This window comes from Neofelis nebulosa, chromosome 5, assembly GCF_028018385.1.
Source record: "Neofelis nebulosa isolate mNeoNeb1 chromosome 5, mNeoNeb1.pri, whole genome shotgun sequence".
Lineage (NCBI taxonomy): Eukaryota > Metazoa > Chordata > Mammalia > Carnivora > Felidae > Neofelis > Neofelis nebulosa.
This window is the reverse complement of record NC_080786.1, coordinates 10,234,225-10,254,473: the sequence shown is the minus strand read 5'-3', so window position 1 is coordinate 10,254,473 and position 20,249 is coordinate 10,234,225. Positions and strand designations below refer to the sequence as shown.

General features: G+C 41.4%; 2 protein-coding genes across 7 annotated transcripts in view; one reads left to right on the top strand and one right to left on the bottom strand.

Moving 5' to 3' along the window:
* The window catches only part of ACKR2 (atypical chemokine receptor 2), a 60,969-nt gene extending 49,287 nt beyond the window's left edge, over window positions 1-11,682 (bottom strand). Inside the window, exons 1-4 of one of the 6 annotated variants that reach the window (XM_058729604.1) lie at window positions 11,656-11,682; window positions 8,515-8,558; window positions 3,141-3,490; window positions 2,606-2,817 (exon numbers count right to left, since the gene is read on the bottom strand). The gene's annotated coding sequence lies outside the window, so the exon portion shown is untranslated. Of the gene's footprint in view, window positions 1-2,605; window positions 2,818-3,140; window positions 7,674-8,514; window positions 11,405-11,655 lie in introns of those variants that run through there. The other 5 variants (XM_058729601.1, XM_058729603.1, XM_058729600.1 and 2 more) reach the window with 5 other exon arrangements.
* A 178-nt stretch (window positions 11,683-11,860) lies between these two features.
* Window positions 11,861-20,042, top strand: HIGD1A (HIG1 hypoxia inducible domain family member 1A). The gene is made up of 4 exons (XM_058729607.1): window positions 11,861-11,992; window positions 17,477-17,587; window positions 18,223-18,357; window positions 19,031-20,042. The coding sequence occupies exons 2-4, from the start codon at window positions 17,491-17,493 to the stop codon at window positions 19,078-19,080; spliced, it is 282 nt and encodes a 93-aa protein (XP_058585590.1). The 5' UTR covers window positions 11,861-11,992; window positions 17,477-17,490; the 3' UTR covers window positions 19,081-20,042.
* Window positions 20,043-20,249: the final 207 nt, after the last annotated feature.

The following is a 20,249-nucleotide window of genomic DNA, read 5'->3' as shown; positions in this document are numbered from 1 at the left end:
AAAAAAAATTTAATTCTTGAAAAAAAAAAGTTAAGTTTTCAGGGATGTGGAGATAGAGTTAAGACATGGTCCCTGCACAAAAGAAACCCGTAACATCCGAGTACAGAAAGACTGACTTTTGATGGAATTTATAATACCGTTATGGTGTTGGCCTATCCATATACCACAGTTATGAGTGATGGAAGTTCAAACAAGGAAACTGTATGTTTTAAGTGGTGACCGACTTAAGAAGAAGGCCTGACCGACAAGATCCTTTGGACCTGGAACTCCAAGGATGACCAGTGTTTTATCAGGTGAAAAGTGAGTAACTAGAAACTCAGATAAGTAGAACACTCCACTCAATGACAACAGAATTCACATTCTTCTCAAGTGCCCATGGAGCGTTCTAACATGGACAGACCATGTTAGGCCATACAACAAGCCTCAAGAAATGGAAAAGAAACAAGGTATAGTCCCATCGAGAAACAACTATTAGCTGTCTATCTTGCACTGCACACAGGGAAGGACTGACTGCTGAACTGCCTGTGGTGATACGAATCTCTCTGCCAATAGGAGGATGGATTTAGGACACGTTCCACAAACCTAAGAGTGCCTGTGCCCAGGTAAGCACCTTCCAGAAATGGCACACTTACTTACTGCAGAGGAGCACTTCAATACCAGCCTGCTGTCTCATGAACTGCACTCATTACTAGGGCTGGTCACTTATGTCAATCCAGCCCAACTTCCAGAAGTTGCTGCCATTATGTGTCCCCTCCGCTAAGTAAAGAAAAGGGTCGGCTTGCCTTCAGAGGACACAGGGTATACTGATGGCAGTTGCCAGGGAAACCTGCCGATTTGGCATTCCTCTGCCATCCAACTAGACCCAATGTACTTTGTTTTAAAGTAGGAACTAGACAAAGTAGTCACTGGGCAGAGTTGAGGGCATTATGGATTGTGTTGATGCATGAACCCATGCTCACCAATTTGGCTACTGACAGCTGGGCAGCATGATAAGGGTTGACAACGTCGGTCCCGCAAAGGCACAAAGGAAGCTGGGCTGTGTGAAATAGAGCCTTGTGGGGAGCAGACCTATGGAAAGATAACTGGGGTGTACGCACTAAACCTGATGCAGCTGTCCAAGTATGGCACGTGTCCACTCACTCCCCACCCACACTGCCAGGCGAGCATGGAGCAGGTGCACTAGCCTGGGCAGGGGCCTTCTGCTGGAGGAAATGTGGACTCCATGTGATGCAGTAGAATAGGTCCACTGTAAACCAGGATACAGAGGTCCCGGAAGTATTTGGGAAATAGTAAAAAGATTGCATTTGCCTTTAAAATATTCCGACCCACAGCTGCTGACAAGGACTGTGCCCAGTGCCACCTCAGGCAAGGGCTATTGGGCCACACCCCAAGGCATACTGGACAGACTGCATGCCCTGTTTCTCACTGGCCAATAGATTACATAGGCCCTTTGTATCAGTCTGGAGGATGTTCTACTGTTCTACCAAAATATCAAATGGCCAATGCACACATGAAAAGAAACTCAACGTTATTAGCCATCAGGGAAATGCAAATCAAAACCACAATGAGATACCACTTCATATCCACTGGGATAGTTATAATAAAAAGATGGACAATAACACGTTTGTAAAGATGTGGAGAAACTGGAACCCTCATACATTGCTTCTGGAATGTAAAATGATGCAGCTACTTTAGAAAACAATTTGGCAGTTCCTTAAAAAGTTAAACATAGAGTTACCATATGATCCACCAAGGCGTATATACCCCCAAAATTGAAATCATTAGGTCTCGAGAAAAAAAAACATGTATTTGTTAAATAAATAAAACTTTATTCATAACAGCCAAAAAGCAGAAACAATCCAAATGTCCATCAATTGATGAATGGCTAACCAAAAATGTGAAATATCCATGCAGCGGAGTATTATTTAGCCATCAAAAATTAATGAAACACATATACATGCTACATGTATGAACCTTGAAAACATTATGCTAAGTGAAAGAAACCAGATACAAAGGTCCATGTCACATGATTCCATTTTTATGAAATGTCCAGAACAGGCAAATCTATAGAGAAAGAAGGTAGATTGATGGTCACTGGAGGCTTCTGGGGTAGAGAGGGCAAGGGGGAGTGATAGTTAAAGGATGCCAGGGGCACCTGGGTGGCTCAGTCAGCTAAGCATTGGCTCCGGCTCAGGTCATGATCTCATGGTTTGTGAGTTCGAGCCCTGCGTCGGGCTCTGTGCTGACAGCTCTGAGCCTGGAGTCTGCTTTGGACTCTGTGTCTCCCTCTCTCTACCCCTCCCTGAGCTGTGTCTCTCTCTTTCTCCCCCCTTAAAAATAAATGAATAAACATTAAAAAACAAACAAACCACTAAACTGTAAACTTTAAAGAGGTGAATTTTACCGTATATGAATTATATCTCAAGGTTTTAAAACTCAAATAAGTCATGGAGTTAGAATAAGTGTGATATACTTAGTATAGAACAAAGTGGGACTAATCATCTTTATTTGATTGTTTGCTGCAATAATGTTAAGAAAGAAAAGCAGAGCACAAAATTCAATAGATTTTAGTAATTCCTTCTGCAAAAGTTTATGGAGCTCTTACCATCCTATGTTAAGAGCTGCTTCAGAGTGCACAGAGTGTACAAAGTTGACTGGTCCTCAGCTCCTGTCCAAGAAGTTAATGGAGAGGCTTAGAAGAGGACACGGTGGACTGATGACAGCCCAAGCAGGGTTGCTTCTGCTTGTCTACCCAAGCACAGGGCATGTCAAGCAGGCCACCAGGCTTCCAGTTCTGGTTGCTGCAGACAGGCCTTCCTGGAAAGGGAATGACTGGTGAGATGAAGGCTAACAAGCCACCCAGCAGAGAGACACTAGAATAAATTATAGAACAAAATCACAGCTCGATCTCCCAGACAAGAGAGTGGTTGTGCACCCTTCCATCTGGGGCCCCTGACTAAGGAGAGAGAAGGATTGGGCCAGATTTCTTTGGCTCCCAACCTAATCTCAGGGCAAGTTCTAGGCAAGGAGGCTGGGGAGGGGATGTATTAAGGAGCCAGAAAACATGAGTCATCGTGCAATAGGTTATATCAGAGATTAAGAAAATGAGGGGAAGGCGAATAACTTTTAAAAGGTACAACCTGGGTGGGAGATGGTCCCACTTCAGCAAAGTGATGAAGGGTAGAGGCACAGTCTAGATGGTGTGAGGCTGATGGAATAATGGGGCCTAGCTTGGTACCAAGTGAAGGAGAGGGGACAGCATCACACACAGAGTGAGCATCATGGCTGACTCAGGTCATAGGAACAGCAATGTGGAAGAGACATGGCCAGGACCACAGGGAGGGGATGAGACCAAAAAGTCTGGGATATAGTGGATACAGCAGGAAGATTCTAGCTTTCCTAATGGAGCAACAGCTATTCCGTTACCTTTTTTATCATTAGCTGTGCCTCCCCGACTCCTTTCCTCTATCAATTTGTGGGACCTGGGGACCTGCAGTTACACAGAATACAAAGCAAAATGCTGGAAATGACCCAAGACAATAAAAGTGCTGGGGAGTGGCGCCTGGGTGGCTCTTGCCGGTTAAGCATCGTACTCTTGATTTCAGTTCAGGTCATGGGCTCACAGTTCATGGGTCTGAGCCCCGCACTGAGTTCTGCGCTGGCAGTTTGGAGCCTGCCTGAGGTTTTCTCTCTCCTCTCTCTCTGCAACTCCCCCTCCCTCTCTCTCTCAAAATAAGTAACTAATCTTACCAAAAAAAGTGCTGGGGAGAGTGTGTTTCAAAAGAGAAAGTAGCATTAGTGTGGAGATCAGGAAAGATTTTACTCACAAAGGTAGTAGCATATGAATTTGAAAGGATGTGAAAGATTTAAAAAACTGTTTCCTGATGACAATAATACTAGTTTGAGAAAGACACAAAAACACAAAGAAAAAATGAAAATCACAAATTATTCTACTACTCAGATAAAACAACCATTAACATTTGAGGGGTATATCTTTCCTCATTTAATGTTATATACATCTATATATCTATTTATATCTGTCTATAAATATCTACATCTATATGGGTATATAGATATAAAAGTACATGTGTTGTGAATATATCATATATGTACATATAATATATACACACATTTTTATATTTCAAAAAACCCTTGTGATTGATAAGGATTCTGAAAGGGAAACAGAAGAGGAGACAGAGAATAAGCATAGGGAGGGCAAAAAAATGCACTGAACGGCAAGGAAGCATTGCAGAAACAACATGAGCTAAACAGGACTGGGTTCAAATCCTGCCTCTGCCTCAATGGAAACCCATGAAAATTACTTAATTATGTTGATCCCCAGGTTCCTCACGTATAAAATGGGGATAATAATATTTACGTGATAAAGCTGCTTTAATGATCAGAGACGTGGATATGTCAAGTGTATGGCAATGTGCCTAGAGAATGGTAGGCAGTGAGCATATGTGTTGGTGTAGCACAGGCTGTTTGGGTAGCTGCATGTGGTTCTGCTTCCTTCTGGTGTAAAATACTTGCAGGTAAGGGGGAGGCCAGAGACAACTCACTCACTGTAGCCCATGGATCTCAAGGATTCCAGATCCCACTGACTGTAGGAACAAATTCACCAGAAATGGCAATAGATCTTTTAAAACTGTTTAACAGCACCCCCCGCCCCCGCAATTTCTAGAAAAATCACAACCTGTGTAGTACACTTAACACTCAGCCATCTCACTGCAAGGGATTTCCTTCTTATCAGCCATACTGCATTAGGCAACAGGCCAAGGTTACTAGGTCAGTTTTTTAACGGTTATTTTAATATTCTTCATGCTTGAAAAATTCTTTTGACCCTCATAAGCCAAAGTAGCAGAAGGACTATGATGGCTAGAATCTGACTGCTGATTCACTGAGTGAACTTGGGTCAGGTAGATAATCTTTCTATTTCTCCTGAAACAGGGCAGGCAAGTTACTGTCCCTGAGCAAAAGCATCGGCATATAGGGACAGTGACTCAGGGCCACCAATTTGAGGGAAGTATCTGCATAATCCATTTTTCTCCAAAGCTATAAAAGTAATTGCCCACCCATCTCTGGCGAAGGAGACTATTATCCTTTCTTCACTGTGATTTGGAACTAATTTAGATATCAGCTATATTTATGAGCCCTCGATTCATTAAGCCATGGAGACAGATGGTGCCTTGTAATCAGGATAAGGGCAAAATGACTTGGAGAGCCTGGAGATCAGTCAACACAAACCTATTTGCAGTGCCATTGAGGATGGCAGTATCTCCCAGAAGAGGTACCTCATTCTCAGGGAATGAGCAGACTGTAAAAATGGCCCTAAATCATGGCTGAGAGATATAGAGTAAGGGGAGGAAGAGAAGCAATCACCATCCAAAGCAGTGGGGGAGAAGGGAGGAGGGTTCTGAAAGGGCAACTGTGTAAACGGTGGGTGATCAAGAGAATTAAGAGGCTACAGGAGTCCACAGCCCCCACCTGGATATTGCAGCCCCAGTAGCTGAAATGCAACCTGCGTCACTGAACTGAGGAACTGACCTCTGCAGAGAGACAACAGTGAGTCATTCAGCCACTATCTACTGGAGGCTTATGTGCAGGACACCACTAGGTTAGCATTGTGGGTGGTACAAAGATACACGTAACAGAGGCTCTCCTGCCAGGGTGCTTGTAACCCAATGTTCACATGTGACCACAGTACTCAACATCATATCGAGTGCCAGGAAGCAGCTAGGGAGCCCACGCAGAAAATTATGTTTATCCCTCCTGGTGGAAAGAGTTGTTTGCCTGGGATAAACAGAAAGCTTTTGCTTCCAGTGATCAATTCTGTTTTTGTATAACCTATTAACATACTTGTGCAAATACAGATCATAAAAATAAGTCAATCTTTTTAGTTATATAGATTATATAAGATTGTAAGTTTTCTAACTTAAAAAATCAAGATATAAAACCGAATATTCTCTACTGAAGGGCATATTTAACAACAAACTATATGGAATATAAAATTATATAAATTTTTTGAAATGTTTATTTATTTGAGAGAGAGAGTGCAAGCACGAGCAAGCAGGGGAGAATCTGAAGAATCACAGAATCTGAAGCAGGCTGCCCCTCCCCCACTCGCACTCCAGAGCCTGGAGCCTGCTTTGGGTTCTGTCTCTCTGCCCCTCCCCCCTCTAAAAAATAAATATACATTAAAAAAATTTTTTTAAAAAGTTTTCCTGTATAAATAATCCTCTTAACATCACTGCATACAGGAGTCAGGCAAATCTGGGCCAGTGTGGTCAGAGCAGAATACCATGAGAGCAAAGGCAGAGTGCCATCCCTGCCTTAGATCTCCCCACAGAGCTTCATAGGGCTGGCCCCTCGTCGTTCAGTCCTCTGCTCAGATGTCATGGGCTGGATGTGGAGAAAGGAGGTAGTTGTGTCAGGGATTTACCCAGGTTTCATATTTGGTTAATGGGATGGATAGCCGTTCCACCAGCCAAGTCAGGGAATTTAGGAGAAAGTGCAGGCTTATTGGGAGGGGAGTGTCCACAGCAGGGGGAAGGAGGGGAAAGAGATGATTAATCCAGTTCACTTATGGACATGTTGTAGAATCTGTGGAATACTGAGGTAGAGATGTCCAACACACAACTGAGTGTAGGGTTCTACAGCTCAGGTAAGAAGTATGGCAGAGAGAGAAGAGAGCATCAGTATACAGACGACAGTAAAAAACCATGAGGGTACATGAGATGATCCCAAGAGGAAAAAAGAGAGTAGATGTTCTTCACTATTGTAGTCTTAGTAGTGACAGTAATAGAGACCTGTGGGTTGAGCAAAGAGTGATATGGAAATAACACACATATTTTTTTTCCTCCTAAACCTGGGAGAGAGAAAATAGAAAAATAACTACAGGAAGGATGAAGGAGCTAGGAAGGGACTTTTTCTATAAGTAGAAGAGTCTTGGGTAGGAAAAGCCCATAACAAGAGAGAGCAAACACAATTACAGAGAGAGCAAACAATTGATAGATGAGGTGGCAAGAAATGATGGAATCTAGTACAGGAATTGGTGTTCAGTGGGAGGAAGGCACTCAAGACCAGAAGAAATGACTGAGGTGGATGCAGGTAAGTCCAGATGTGGGAGCAAAGGAAGAGGTAAGAGAAGTTCTCAGTGCTCTCAGTGAAAAGGGTTAGTGGGGATATCAGGGGAATGGAAGGTGAGGCTGAGCAAAGATAAATGAAAAGTGTGACTTAATGGCACAGTTCAGGACATTTAGAGGTCTAGAAAAGAAAAGTGATTTAAGGTTGCATTGCTGGCTAGTGCTTAGGAATATGGCAGCAAGAGGAAGGGGACTGAATTAGAGAGGGGAACTATCATGTACGGAGTGTCTGATATATCCTAAGCACTGTTCTTGGTAAATAGGGTTATTTAGACCTAAATAGGGTTATTTAGATCATACAATGCATCCCTCTAAGGAACTTACTAATATCCCCATTTTGTTGATGAAACGTTGAGGTTCCAACAGGCTAAATGACTTGTTTGAGGTCATAATGGTAATAAACATTCAAGGCAGCATTCAAATCCGTGTCTCTCAACTACATGCATGTAGCAGTCCTGGGGACACAGGCCAGTCCCCTTTCCACTCCACCACATTTTTCCCCCTTGGTACTTCTTAAGAAGAATGTTGCTGGGGCCCCTGGGTGGCTCAGTCGGTTAAGCGTCCGACTTCAGCTCAGGTCACGATCTCGCGGTCCGTGAGTTCGAGCCCCACGTCGGGCTCTGGGCTGATGGCTCAGAGCCTGGAGCCTGCTTCTGATTCTGTGTCTCCCTCTCTCTCTGCCCCTCCCCTGTTCATGCTCTGTCTCTCTCTGTCTCAAAAATAAATAAAACGTTTAAAAAAAAAAAAAAAAAAAAAAAGAAGAATGTTGCTGCCCAAAATAAAATAAAATAAAATAAAATAAAAGGCGGGGGGGGGGTGCCTGGGTGGCTCAGTTGGTTAAGCGTCCAACTTCGGCTCAGGTCATGATCTCGCTGTCCGTGAGTTCGAGCCCCGCGTCAGGCTCTGGACTGACAGCTCAGAGCCTGGAGCCTGTTTCAGATTCTGTGTCTCCCTCTTTCTCTCTCCTCCCCCTCTCCTGCTCTGTCTCTCTCTTCTCAAAAATAAACATTAAAAAAAAAAAATTAAAAGAAGAATGTTGCTGCCCAGAACAATAATAATACCTAGTGCATTGGTGGAAAAATTAATTCAAGACTAAAATGTTTCAAGTATAGTATTTTTGTTCACCACAGAAAATATCACTATCTAAACACACAAATCCTACTGCCATACTCGTTACTAATAGAAAAATATTTTACATAGTTGAGTGAAACCAATGATATAAAAGCAGGAGACATTGACTTCCCCCCATATGGAGAGTTTTGAGATTGCATTTTAGAACTACTCTTCCTAAAGGGCAGAGTGATGGACTAGGTACCTCAGACTTAATGTTCTGGCATATATAACTTGTGAAAAAGAGAAACTATCATACCTGAGCAGAACATGGTGGCCTGATACGATTAGCAGCTGCTCCTTCTGGGGGGAAAAATAGCATTTCTTATAAAACACTTGATAGACTTAAATAAGCAGTCCAGGAAGGGGCCCAATTACCTTTTGCCACAGAATCTTGGTTTATTTAAAAGCTCCTACCTAGTTTTAAACAAAACTTTTGGTGCACTGGGTTGCTCAGTCAGTTAAGCCTCTGACTTTAGCTCAGGCCATGATCTCATGGTTCCTGGGTTCAAGCCCTGCATCGGGCTCCATGCTGACAGCATGGAGCTGGCTTGGGATCCTCTCTCTGCCTCTCCCCCACTCTCTACCAAAATAAATAAATAAACTTTAAAACGTTATTAATGTGCCTGGGAAGTTTACTTTTGTTTAAAACAAACACCTTAAGTACTATTCCATGAATCTACAAAATGTAAAATGTACAGAGCTGTGGCATATTGAGTAGCCCTGCAGGGCAGTCCTCTAACATGGGTTTTAAGATGGTCTGGGTCCCTGACGATTCTGCCTGGGAACTGCTTTGTAAGAACTATCGTTGCTTCAAAATAGTGGTTCTTGTCAAGGAGGTAGAGGGATGAGGCCACTGCATGTGGCAGCCTTCCATATCCTTAAGACCACGGATACGGCTTCAATACAAATAATATAATGAGCTAAACACTGAATGGGTTTTAACTTTCTGATATTCCCTTTCTAACCATTCTACTACACTATCATCTACCTCAAATATATTCTAACTATTCTGGTCAACATCCTACTCCCAAACCTTCAAGGGCCACCTGATAGAATACTGTGCAACTTCTTTAATTAGCATTTAAAGTCCTTCCCAATGTAGCTTAAGCCTACTTCCCATCATTCTGACTCTGCTTTAGTCACAAATTTTGCCATTTCCCCATTCACTGTCCATGCGAGAGCTACAATCCCATAGTCTACTGCTATTCCTCTGCCCACTGTTTTCTCTTTCTGGAATAGTCTCCCCATTTATTTACAAGCTAGTCATTCTTCAAAGCTTACTCACTCAAACCCCAGTCCCAAGAAGCCTTCTCTGAAACTGCTCGCTCACTGTATCTACCTGAGGCTGTGTTGAAACCACTTATCATAGACTGTTTTTAGTGTTTTTCTGTATCTTTTCGTTCTACCTACTCAGACTGTAAATCATCTCAGGGAAAGGACTAAGTCTTTAACTTCTAAATCCAGTACAATACCCAACAAAATATACACACCAAGAAATGTAATTGCTGAAGGTGACTTTGAACTCTGGTTTTAAAATTTCTGTAGCTATTACCAATTTTCTCAAAATTTTAGAAAAAATTCCATAAAGATCACAAAGTAGTTTTAAGAATATAAAAAAGAGTAGTGTAGCTTTAAACTGGGCCTCAGCTTAAATAGACGTGAGTTTAGAAGCGCATTTCTCCTACAGTAGATACGATTGATCGTGTGTAAACCTCTACTTAGAACATAAGTTACAAAGGCTCTCCAAAGGGCAGAAATTAGCAAATTAGGCAGACACTTCTTGTGCTGTCTTTCCTTCTATAAATTACAAGTAGGTCAGTTTAATGCATGAGAACCCAAATAATTTTTTAAAGTCTTCTGCATCAATTATACTTCTAAGTGACAGAGAATAATACATGATGTACATTTGCTATCAATTAGGTCTGCATGATGAAAGACGTAATGGTTTTTCAGCTGTCACTGCTGTTTTCTTGTAACACAACACGGAAAGAAGTATAACAGAATAACCTCCATTAAAAAATCTTCTGCATTGATTATTTCAGATATTTATCATTATCATTTACCAAGATCTGGCTTCTATATACCAATCAGAAAGAGATAATTTCTCATACAACTAGGGCAGGGTCTGCCTCTTTCCACACAATGCACACAGCACAGGAACTTTTAAAGTAAGAGTGCACACTTCTCATGCCAGGCACTGTGCTAACACTCTACCTACATTTTCCTCATTAACCGCACCACTGTTACCCCCATTTCACAGATGAAGAAAGTGAAGTTTTGAGAAGTAAAACCCAAGGTCAAGACTACTTTGTGGCTAGCCTGAGGCTGGCACTCAAGTCTCTCAGATCCCAAATCTCTTTCTCTGGAAATGTGCAAATGAAGCTAACATTCCTTTGATTTGTACAAATCCCCTTCAGGAATGAATACGCTCAGCTCCCTGCTGCTATTAGCCTTTGTATTTCCAGAATCACGGGGCTTAATGACTTCGGGTTTACCTTCATATTGAAGTCCCTCAGGCTCTTTTGTCATTTTAATTATCCTAAATAAGTCTCTGGTTATCCCCTTATTTTTGAAGCCCTACAATTACTGCATCACTTATGTCTTCATTTAACATCACTGGGCTCCTACTGAGCTGAGCTCCAAGGCTCTTCCAGGAAATATGGGCGTGAACCAGACCAAGTAGGTGCCTTCAAGTAGCTGAAAGCCATACCATAATAAAACCAAGGTATGACGTTTTAAATTCAGCATATATAACACGAATGTTTCCTACGTGTGTCTTAACTCAATCATGAGACAAAAAGAGTTTCAGAATCCGGAGCTCACGGCACTTGGTTCCTACCTGTGTGATACAACATTGGCAACCTGTCTCACTTCACGGCAACATTAAGAGATTCTAATTTAGTCACAGATATATTCCCTACGGCACAGTTGACGCTTTGCATCAGCTCGCCAGATGCTGGTTATCTATCATACGAACAAACTAGAGGCTTCCTCCCTGGAAGTTCACTGTCACCCCAAGACACTGCCTTCCTCAGAGAAACCTCCCCTGTTCTGGGTCAGACCACCGCTCTAGTGACCCCATGCTTGCAACCAATGGCTGCCCCCCACCAGAGTGCAAGCCCCAAGGGCTCCACGAGAGGCTCCACGAGAGGCTCCACGAGAGGCTCCACAGCACGCGTTCGTGGCAGCAGATAACCACTAGACGAGCGGAAAGGATCGAGCGCTCCGTCGCCCCGCCGCCGTCGGCGCCCGTGAAAGCCGGAACGTCCTCCCCCGAGCCTCCCAAGAACTGGCTGCGACCGAAACCCCTCATGCCCGTCCCCGCCAGGCCCGCGCTCGGGATACAGCCTTCGCGGAGTTAGCCGCCGCCGCACGAGGGAAAAAACGCGAGAGAAACCTGAGGTCCCGCCAGCCTAAGAGCCAGGGACGCTGGAGTCCTCACGTGAACTTCGCACGGCGAACTCTCACCCCTGACGTTATCCCTACGCGAGAGCCGAGGACCCTGAGCCACAGCCGGCGCGCGTCACCCCCAGCCAATCCGGGACCTGCCCCACCCACCGCGCACGCGCACGCCCCTACCGGGACCCTCGCTTGCCGGCCGCTGGTTTCTGATTGGTTAGGATCGGGTGTGGGCGGGACAAAGAGAAGCCGGCTTTACAGCGGGCGTGGGCGAGAGCCTGAAACCGGTTGGAGCTTGACAATCGACTGAAGTTTAAGAGTTCCAGTCATTGCAGGCAAGTGAAGCTTGAGGGAGTCTTGGGAGCGGAGGACTGCTGAACGTGGGGAGGGAAGAAGTGGTGCAGCGCTTGGCTGGGCCGAGAGCGCCTTGGGAGTGTTGGGGGCCGCGGGGCTGGGAGGAAGGGGCGATGCCCAGGTTGAACGGGACGAGGTGTAATTGGAGGGTCTCAGGCCCGACCTCGTGGTTCAGGGGAAGTTGGGGGTCCCGAGACAAAGCCTGACGGCCTGCCGGGTGAGGGGATACGGAGCCAACGAGAGGATGAAACCAAAGCTTGTGGAGTGAATCGTGACCGAGAGGGAAGACTCGGGGAGAGGCAGTAGTGAGAGACCCATGGAAAGGCCTGGGGCCGACCTCAGGGAGCCGGTAGCTGGAGCAGGGAGCCTTCTGGAGAGTGGGCCCGCGAGGTGGTGAGGAGGGACTGGGAGGGCGAGCGCTCCGGCCCGCAGAGTCCCGACAAGGTCACGGGAAGAGACGGGAGGAGGTTCTAAAGGTTGAGAGCGTAAAACCACACGACCTTACCCTTCTTTACGACCCCGTGTTTCCTCCCACCGTTGGCGATCCTCTCTTACCCTAGGGAGGTAAGAAGTCCTCAGGCCCTGTATAAACATCTGTGAAGGAATTTAAATTTCTTCCTGAAAGTTAAGCCTGCCGGTTAGAGATTAGAAAACAGCGCGGGTTTAGAATTGGGAGCCGCTGAAATGATTCGGCGGTGTTAGTCTCCTTTCTCTTGTTAGTACCGGTGTGGGCAGCAGCTGTTTCCCTGTATGGGGTAATCCCCACCGCAAGAATCTGTGCTTCGGGAAGTACCCAGGCACTTTCGAGTATGACCGGTTTAGATTGAAAAGTTCAGACAGATTGAAGTGGTACCAGGCCCTAGCAGGACAAACATGTTTCAGTCTTGTATACCAGGGAATCTCTTACTTCCTTGTGCCCCAGAATCACTTGAAGAGGGCTTCTTAAAATGCAGATTCCTTGGGCCCTGCCCCTGGCTCAATAAATCAGAATCTCCAGGGTGGGACCTTTGCAGCCATTTTAAGCGAGCAGACAGGTGACCGATGAAAAATCAAAATTTGAAGCCCTTGTTAATAGTTCCTGTGACCAAATGACGGGCTGTGAAGATCCTTCAGTCTGTTACATCATCTCCCTGATGTCTTTTCTAGGTTCCCATGCATTTGGAAAGGTCTTTGGTAGTATCTTAGTAAGTTTAGACAGTAGTGTTTTCGAACTGACTTTGACTATCTGGTCATCAATGGCTCTTTTTGTACCTGTTCAGCTTTTTGACAGATCTGGGTTCATTGCTATGGGCAGATGAGAAAATTAAAATAAAGGAAAATCTAGAAGTGGTGCTAGTGAAAAAAAAAATCTATTCAAAGCACAGTTCAAATTGTTGGAAGAGTCAAGTCACTGGGGAAGGAAGTTCCATTTAATTTTATGCATGACTTGCATATTTTTACAATTCAAAGAAAGAAATGCAAGCTTTTGTTAGGGAATGGATTTTGATATTTTTCAGATTAACTATATTACCAGCATCATAAGATTGATGCTTTGGCAATATATCGTCAATAAAAAGAACTCTGGACTGTGTATCAGGAGATCTGGGTTCTAATTTTACCCTGCCAGAGATGTATTCTTGGTGTTGAGCAGTTCATATAACCCTTCTTCCGTCTGTAAAGCTAGGCTTTTGGCATGGATTAATCATCTCGGTGGTTATTCTCAAATTATATCACCCATAGTTATTGATTCTGATACTTTAAAAGTTAGCCATTTTCAATTTATGTGCTGTAAATCATAAATATTTGGGAAACTTTCAGAAGAAAATTAGGAAGAGAATTATCAAAATCTTACATGCAAGGAGTGTTATGAATATGTAGTATATTAGAATGTATAAGATGATCTAAAAATGTAATATGAAGTATAGTACAATAAATCTGGTATAAGTGTTGAGTTTTTAATATTCCTCTTTATTTTATCCTCAGATGTGCACACAAGGTGTTCTTGATCAGAGACAGGTTATTATTAGTCACTTAAAGCAAATAGTGACCAAATTATTCCCCCATACCCGTATTCTTACCCTAGGAATTACTTTCTGAAAACCAGATCAAATGTCCTACCCGTCTATGACCTTCCATCATAGGTGAGGAATGGAGATCAATGGATTTTCTTCTTTTATGTACAGGAGAGAGACTGCCATCCCCTCTCTCCTGAAAGAGGGAGACAGAAAACTTTTGCTCCATTGACCTGTTGAACAATTATAGTGATCCAGATGTGAGAGATTAGAAGAAAGATTACTGACTTTCTTGCTTTTAGAGATAATTCCCAAATGACTTCTTAGTTTAGGAATAAATAAGGCAAACGGAAAAAAATGAATGTATCTGCAAAAGAAGATGCTAGTTTTTTTTAAAAGTGGATTGTGTTATAGAATAGTTTTATAGAATAGGTTCCTGTGGTTGCAAGGAACCAAGCCCCACTCATGTTATCATTTCTTTAATATAAGAATTAAATAAGCACCTGGGTACATACAGTTTGGCGTTTTTCTTACTGACCAATTAAACTCTACAAATGTGTATGATTGTTATTCCTTTCACTAAATATTCCTAAATAAAATATACCCGAGAATAACTTTAATTGTTGCAGTATATTATTTTTAAATTCATTCAACAAATATTTTGTGGTATGCTTACTATGTGCAAGTGTGTGAGGCAGTGAAGATAGATATAAGCAGGGCAGATTAGCCTCCTGACTTCAAGGATTCTAGCAAGAGAAACAGATACTTATAAGAAAGTTTTTATAAAGAAAGCATGAAGTCCTATAGGACTGCATAACCGAAGCAATTATCATAAACTCGGAAAGTCGAAGACTTCCAGTGGCCGTCAGTTAAGATAAGAACCCGAGGGGAGCCTGGGTGGCTCGGTTGAGCATCTGAGTCTTGATTTCAGCTCAGGTTGTGATCTCATGTTTTGTGGAACTGAGCCCCCACATCGGGTCTGCATTGACAGCATGGAGCCTGCTTGGGATTCTCTCTCTGTCCCTCCCTGGCTCATTCTTTCTCTCAAAATAAATAAACTTTTTTTTTTTTAAAAGATTAGAACTCGAAAAATGGGAGGAGTTAGCTAGGAAAAATATCTGAAGGAGATGGAAAGGAAGGAAAAGTGTTAGGCAGAGAAATCAGCTTGTGCAGAGACACTGAGGTATAGAGAACATCTTTAAGAAATTTAATATGGTTATAATGTGGGATTCCGTTGGCAAGAAAGGTGGAAGGAGGATCTGTGATGAGCTGTTAGGCCTTTCAGAAGCTTATAGTTAGTTTTGAAAGCAACAAATAAGCGTATACTGGACTAAAATATAATGTTTAATCTCTCCATCTAGTCCATTTATGTAGTTTCTTGAAGGCCAGTTTCAAATATTTCTCTGAAAGTTCCCAAACCTACTTTATTTAAAAGATACCACACTCTAAATTCATTTCTCATTGTCTCTGTTATGCTCTTGGCAAGTAATCATGCTCTTTCGTGTCCCTTAAAAAAAAAAATCTAATTTTTAACCATTAATTATTTCAGTGTTTGTTTTAACTCTTCACATATACAGTGAGCGTCCTGAACTTAGAGCTTGTTGAACCTTGTATATAATAAAAGCTCAGTAAGTAGGGATTTATTCAATTAGCAGGTGATGGAGTACAAAAAAAGAAGAGAAAGTCTAGTTCTAATCTGAGTTTCCTCCTATTTAGCAGTGTGATGCTGCACAACTCTAGATTAAGGTTTTCTTCTCTGTCAGATGACAGAATTGGACTCTTCCCAATGGGGATGAGGGTTTAGAAAGATGATTTCACTTTTCAAACTAAGCACTACGCCCCCCTCTAGAGTTGGATTTTCTTTGAGGGTCTTACCTACTCTTTACACCCCCTGGAATAGCAAAGTGTTGAGTGAGAGTTATTATTGAAGGGAGTATGGTGCACTTGAAAAACCCAGAAATGAAGGTGAGATGTTATATGGGTAGTGGGATGGGCAGTTGACTTTTGACTTTACTGTAAATGACACTAATCAGAGACTTGCATACTATGTTTGACTCCCTTATTTTATCTTGGGTAAAGTTTACAGGCAATTTAAATCAGTTCAGTGAAGAAGGAAGTATATACTGTGACTAAGGTGAAACTGAATTTGTTACTTTCTCATTGTGATGAAACGCCTATTAAATAGCTTCCTGTGTAAAGGGATATGACTGAAAAAGGGAGAATGGAGTCTTTGGTCTCTGTGGTAATGGAAGTGAATCTTTTTTTTCCTGCCCCCCTCCCCTATCCATATAATGATCAGGTTAGTATCTTGCCTTTTTTGGTACCACTTACAGGGGTAATATAAAAGAAGGTAGAAATTTTTAAGAGGGAGGCCCAGGAAATGTAAGGTATGGAAAGGGAAGTAGAACTGAAGCTTAGGAGATATTCATTCATTAAGAAGATGAATTAAGGGGGTCCTGGGTGGCTCATTCCATTAGTCATCAGACTCTTGGTTTCAGCTCAGGTTATGATCTCACAGTTTGTGAGTTCGAGCCCTGCATTGGGCCCTGCACTGACAACATGAAGCCTGCTTGGGATTCTCTCTCCTTCAGTCTCTGCCCCTCCTCGCTTGCTCACTCTCTCAAAATAAATAAACATTAAAAAAAAGATGAATTAAGAACAGCCCTGGGGGCCATTCAGTTTTTGGCCACTGCAGTTATTCATTTGCTGCAGTGATGGTAGAAATGATAACCCTAAGTAGAAAACTAAAAGGCTATATTATGTTCAATTGAACATAAATTATGCTTAAAAAGAGGCATTTCTAGCAGTTGTATTTAAAATAAAAGCTTTGTCCTAAAACAAAAAACAAAAAATAAAATAAAAGCTTTGTCCTTAATAATGAGCTAAAGTAGAAATTTTGGTTATTCAGACTGTCATTTTTTCCCAAAACAGCCACCATCAATAATAGAGATTACTGTAATAGGTTGGAAACTATTCAGAGGTGAGAACTGAACCAGGTAGCATGTTGGAGTCAGTAAGTCAGTCTCAGTTGAAAGCAGTGAAAATTACACTTAGAAGTGCTTAGTAGGGTATTCAACATGTTTTGAAGAAGCAGTAAGGAGTATTGGTTTGGTTTGAGTGAAGTTGTTAAGTTGAAGATGATTAAGGGTGAAAATAGCCAGAAAATTAATAGCTACTATTTTAATTGACAAAAGTTATTTCAGTTAAAAAAAAGTTTTCACTGTTATCAGTGACGTGGTGCTAAAAAGGAATTGGTTGTGTTGGATAAACATCAAAACAGTAGGTGGGAATAACTACAGCCCTCCCTAAAGGTAACTATGGGTTAAAAATACAGTTAGTTTCTAAAAAATCCTTCTTAAACTTCATGTGGATACACACTAGGTTTTTATGTGGAAACTAAGTATTTTAAGTACATCCAGCCATTCAGTGTTCTAGATCCTTTTAATTGCAGAACCTCTGGAAACTCTCTTTCAGATTCTTCAGTCACTATGTCAACCGGCACAGATGTTTCTCTTTCTTCATATGATGAAGATCAGGGATCTAAACTTATCCGAAAAGCTAGGGAGGCACCGTTTGTTCCCATCGGTAAGCTTGTGATGTTCTAATAATCAGTCTGTTGTAAGCTTTAGCGCAGTAGAAATGTGGTCAGTTCATCAAGCATATCCTGAAAGCATTTATTTTCATATATTTTTTCCATATGTTGTTGAAATATGTAAGACTGGCTTGATAGAACTCTCTATAAAAAGTTCTTCTGTGTGTATTCAGACTTCTTTTATTGACTCTTTCTTATTTCAACGACTGTTTTGGGGGACCTGAAGATCACCCTCAGTCCAGTGATTTGCTAGAAAGACTCACAAGACTCAAAAAAATCTCTTATACTCACAGTTATGATTTATTACAGTCTCTGCTATATTAACTGATTCCCTTCAGGAAGGGAAATAGGACTGAAAGTAAAAGTTCCCTTGACACTCTTAAAGCATCTACTGGCTCCACAGCCCACATTTTGAAGATGATCTTAACTGTCTGAATCTGCTACTATTTTGCTGCCAATTAAGGAGTTTTGGTTTTGAGGGGGGAAAATTAAAAACTCAATTTGTATGTTAATTAATGATCTCATAAAGCATCCTTATAAAAATAGTCAAAAGTACATTGATTGACAGTAAAGTCATTTTGGTTCCCTGCCCCCTTGCATGACATGCTTGTGACGATTGGTTTTACAGGAATGGCAGGGTTTGCAGCAATCGTTGCGTATGGACTATATAAATTGAAGAGCAGGGGAAATACTAAAATGTCTGTTCATCTGATCCACATGCGCGTGGCAGCCCAAGGCTTTGTTGTGGGAGCAATGACTCTTGGTAGGTTCCTACAGGAAATTTTCAAGTTTGTAATTCCCATTAATAGATTTCTTTGTGAATAAAACAAGGCAGCTTGTAGCTGACTTTGAAGTAGTTTGTAAATGTCACTTATATTTATTTTCACATAAAAATTGGATTAATAAAAATAGTTCCAGTAGTGACCTATTTTTACTGTCTGTAATATATCTTACTAATATTTTAAAGAAAGAAAAGGTAATTCTGTGCATCACGGAACTTATAATTTCACTGAGGAGTCTAGATATGTATATAGGTTGGCAGTAAGATCCATTATCTGGGAGAGACATATGATTGTTATTTCACTGAATTTTTGAGAGTGGGAAAGATTTTTATTAATATAAGTATTACATTCTTTTATTGGCTTTACTTGATGTTACGTAGCAAGAGTGACTCCTTTTAAAGTTGTAAGATAAACATTGATTGTTCTTTAAAACAAGTATTTCAATAGTCTGAGCTACCTGGGAAACTACATAAAAGAATTTTAGAAGTGTAAATAGTTTAAGAAGGCAGGAGTGTAAGCAGTTTAGGGTCTTGTTCCCCTTGTAAATATCGCATGGTAGCAGGATGCTACTTTTAGCTATTTTATGAACTGTTTTCAATTTTCTTAATGTCACGGGAAATATTTAAATGCTTAACTAGCATTCTTTTTCTTTAGGTATGGGCTATTCCATGTATAAGGAATTCTGGGCAAAACCTAAACCTTAGAAGACGAGCAGCTGTCTTGGTTTTGTTGGTGGTGCTTGCTCCAGACATCTCATGTTGAATTTATATGTTTATGTTGAAAATAAATGGTTTGAATGGGTCAGACAATAACATGGTAATTTAAATATTGTTTTCCTTTCTTGCAGGCTCAATTTGCCTGGTAACCAAATTACTAATGACTAGTTAGCTAGGTCATTCCGGAGAGTCAAATTAGCACAAAAGAAACATGTCACTTTTAAATGTACTTGTTAGTGGTAAAACATGCATCTTCTTAAAGCCTTCTGATGAAATGAGTTGTAAAGAGAACTTGGCAATCCTGAAGTCCTCCCAGTTGCTGCAGATCATCACATGCTTTTGATGTTATGTAGGAATCCTGTTTAACTTTTTTCTGCCTGTTTTGCAGACTGGTTGAGTACTTCAGTTTTTAGGGCTGGTTGGCTCTTAGACCCCTTTCAGAGCAGTGCATGGAATATGCTTCCCCACAACTGAACATGTGTGTGTGTGTGTTTAAACCAAACCTAAAAAGCTGATAACAGCTGCTTGGAATTAGTATTTATTTCAGCATCATATGTAAACATGAGAATAACTTAAGTATGGGTCCCAGTTTAGCTTTTTTTATAATTGCAGGATTATATTTATGCTGTTGTATTAGAATAATTTTTAAATGTCATCTTGAAATAGAAATGTGTGTTTTAAGTACTAATTCTAAGGTAAATGAAAAATACTTTTTAAATGTATGAAATTTGTTTATTTTTCTTTGTAAGAATCATAAATGTAACAAATTACCTATAATCGAAGTGATTAGTGATTTATCAGCAAGGTGGTTTGGTCAGACATTATACACAAACTTTGGTATACTTTAGAATGCTTTATTGCACTTGTGGAATTTTCTTGTCTAACCTGAATTTACATTCCATGGTGATAACATGGTAAATGTAGTGTTATTAAAGTAAGTGAACACATCAGTCGTCTTGTATTTCTTTCAGTTTGGAAACAATAAATCATTCCTCAAAGTAACACAAGGATCAAGTTCCAAGAAAAGAGAGAGTGTCTTATACCTTTGGTAGGAACTGTGGTTAAAAAATATTTACTAAATAGGAATAATGGTTAACATTTATTGAACATTTATTATGTGCTACACACTGCTCTAAGTGCTTTTCATGTATAATGTC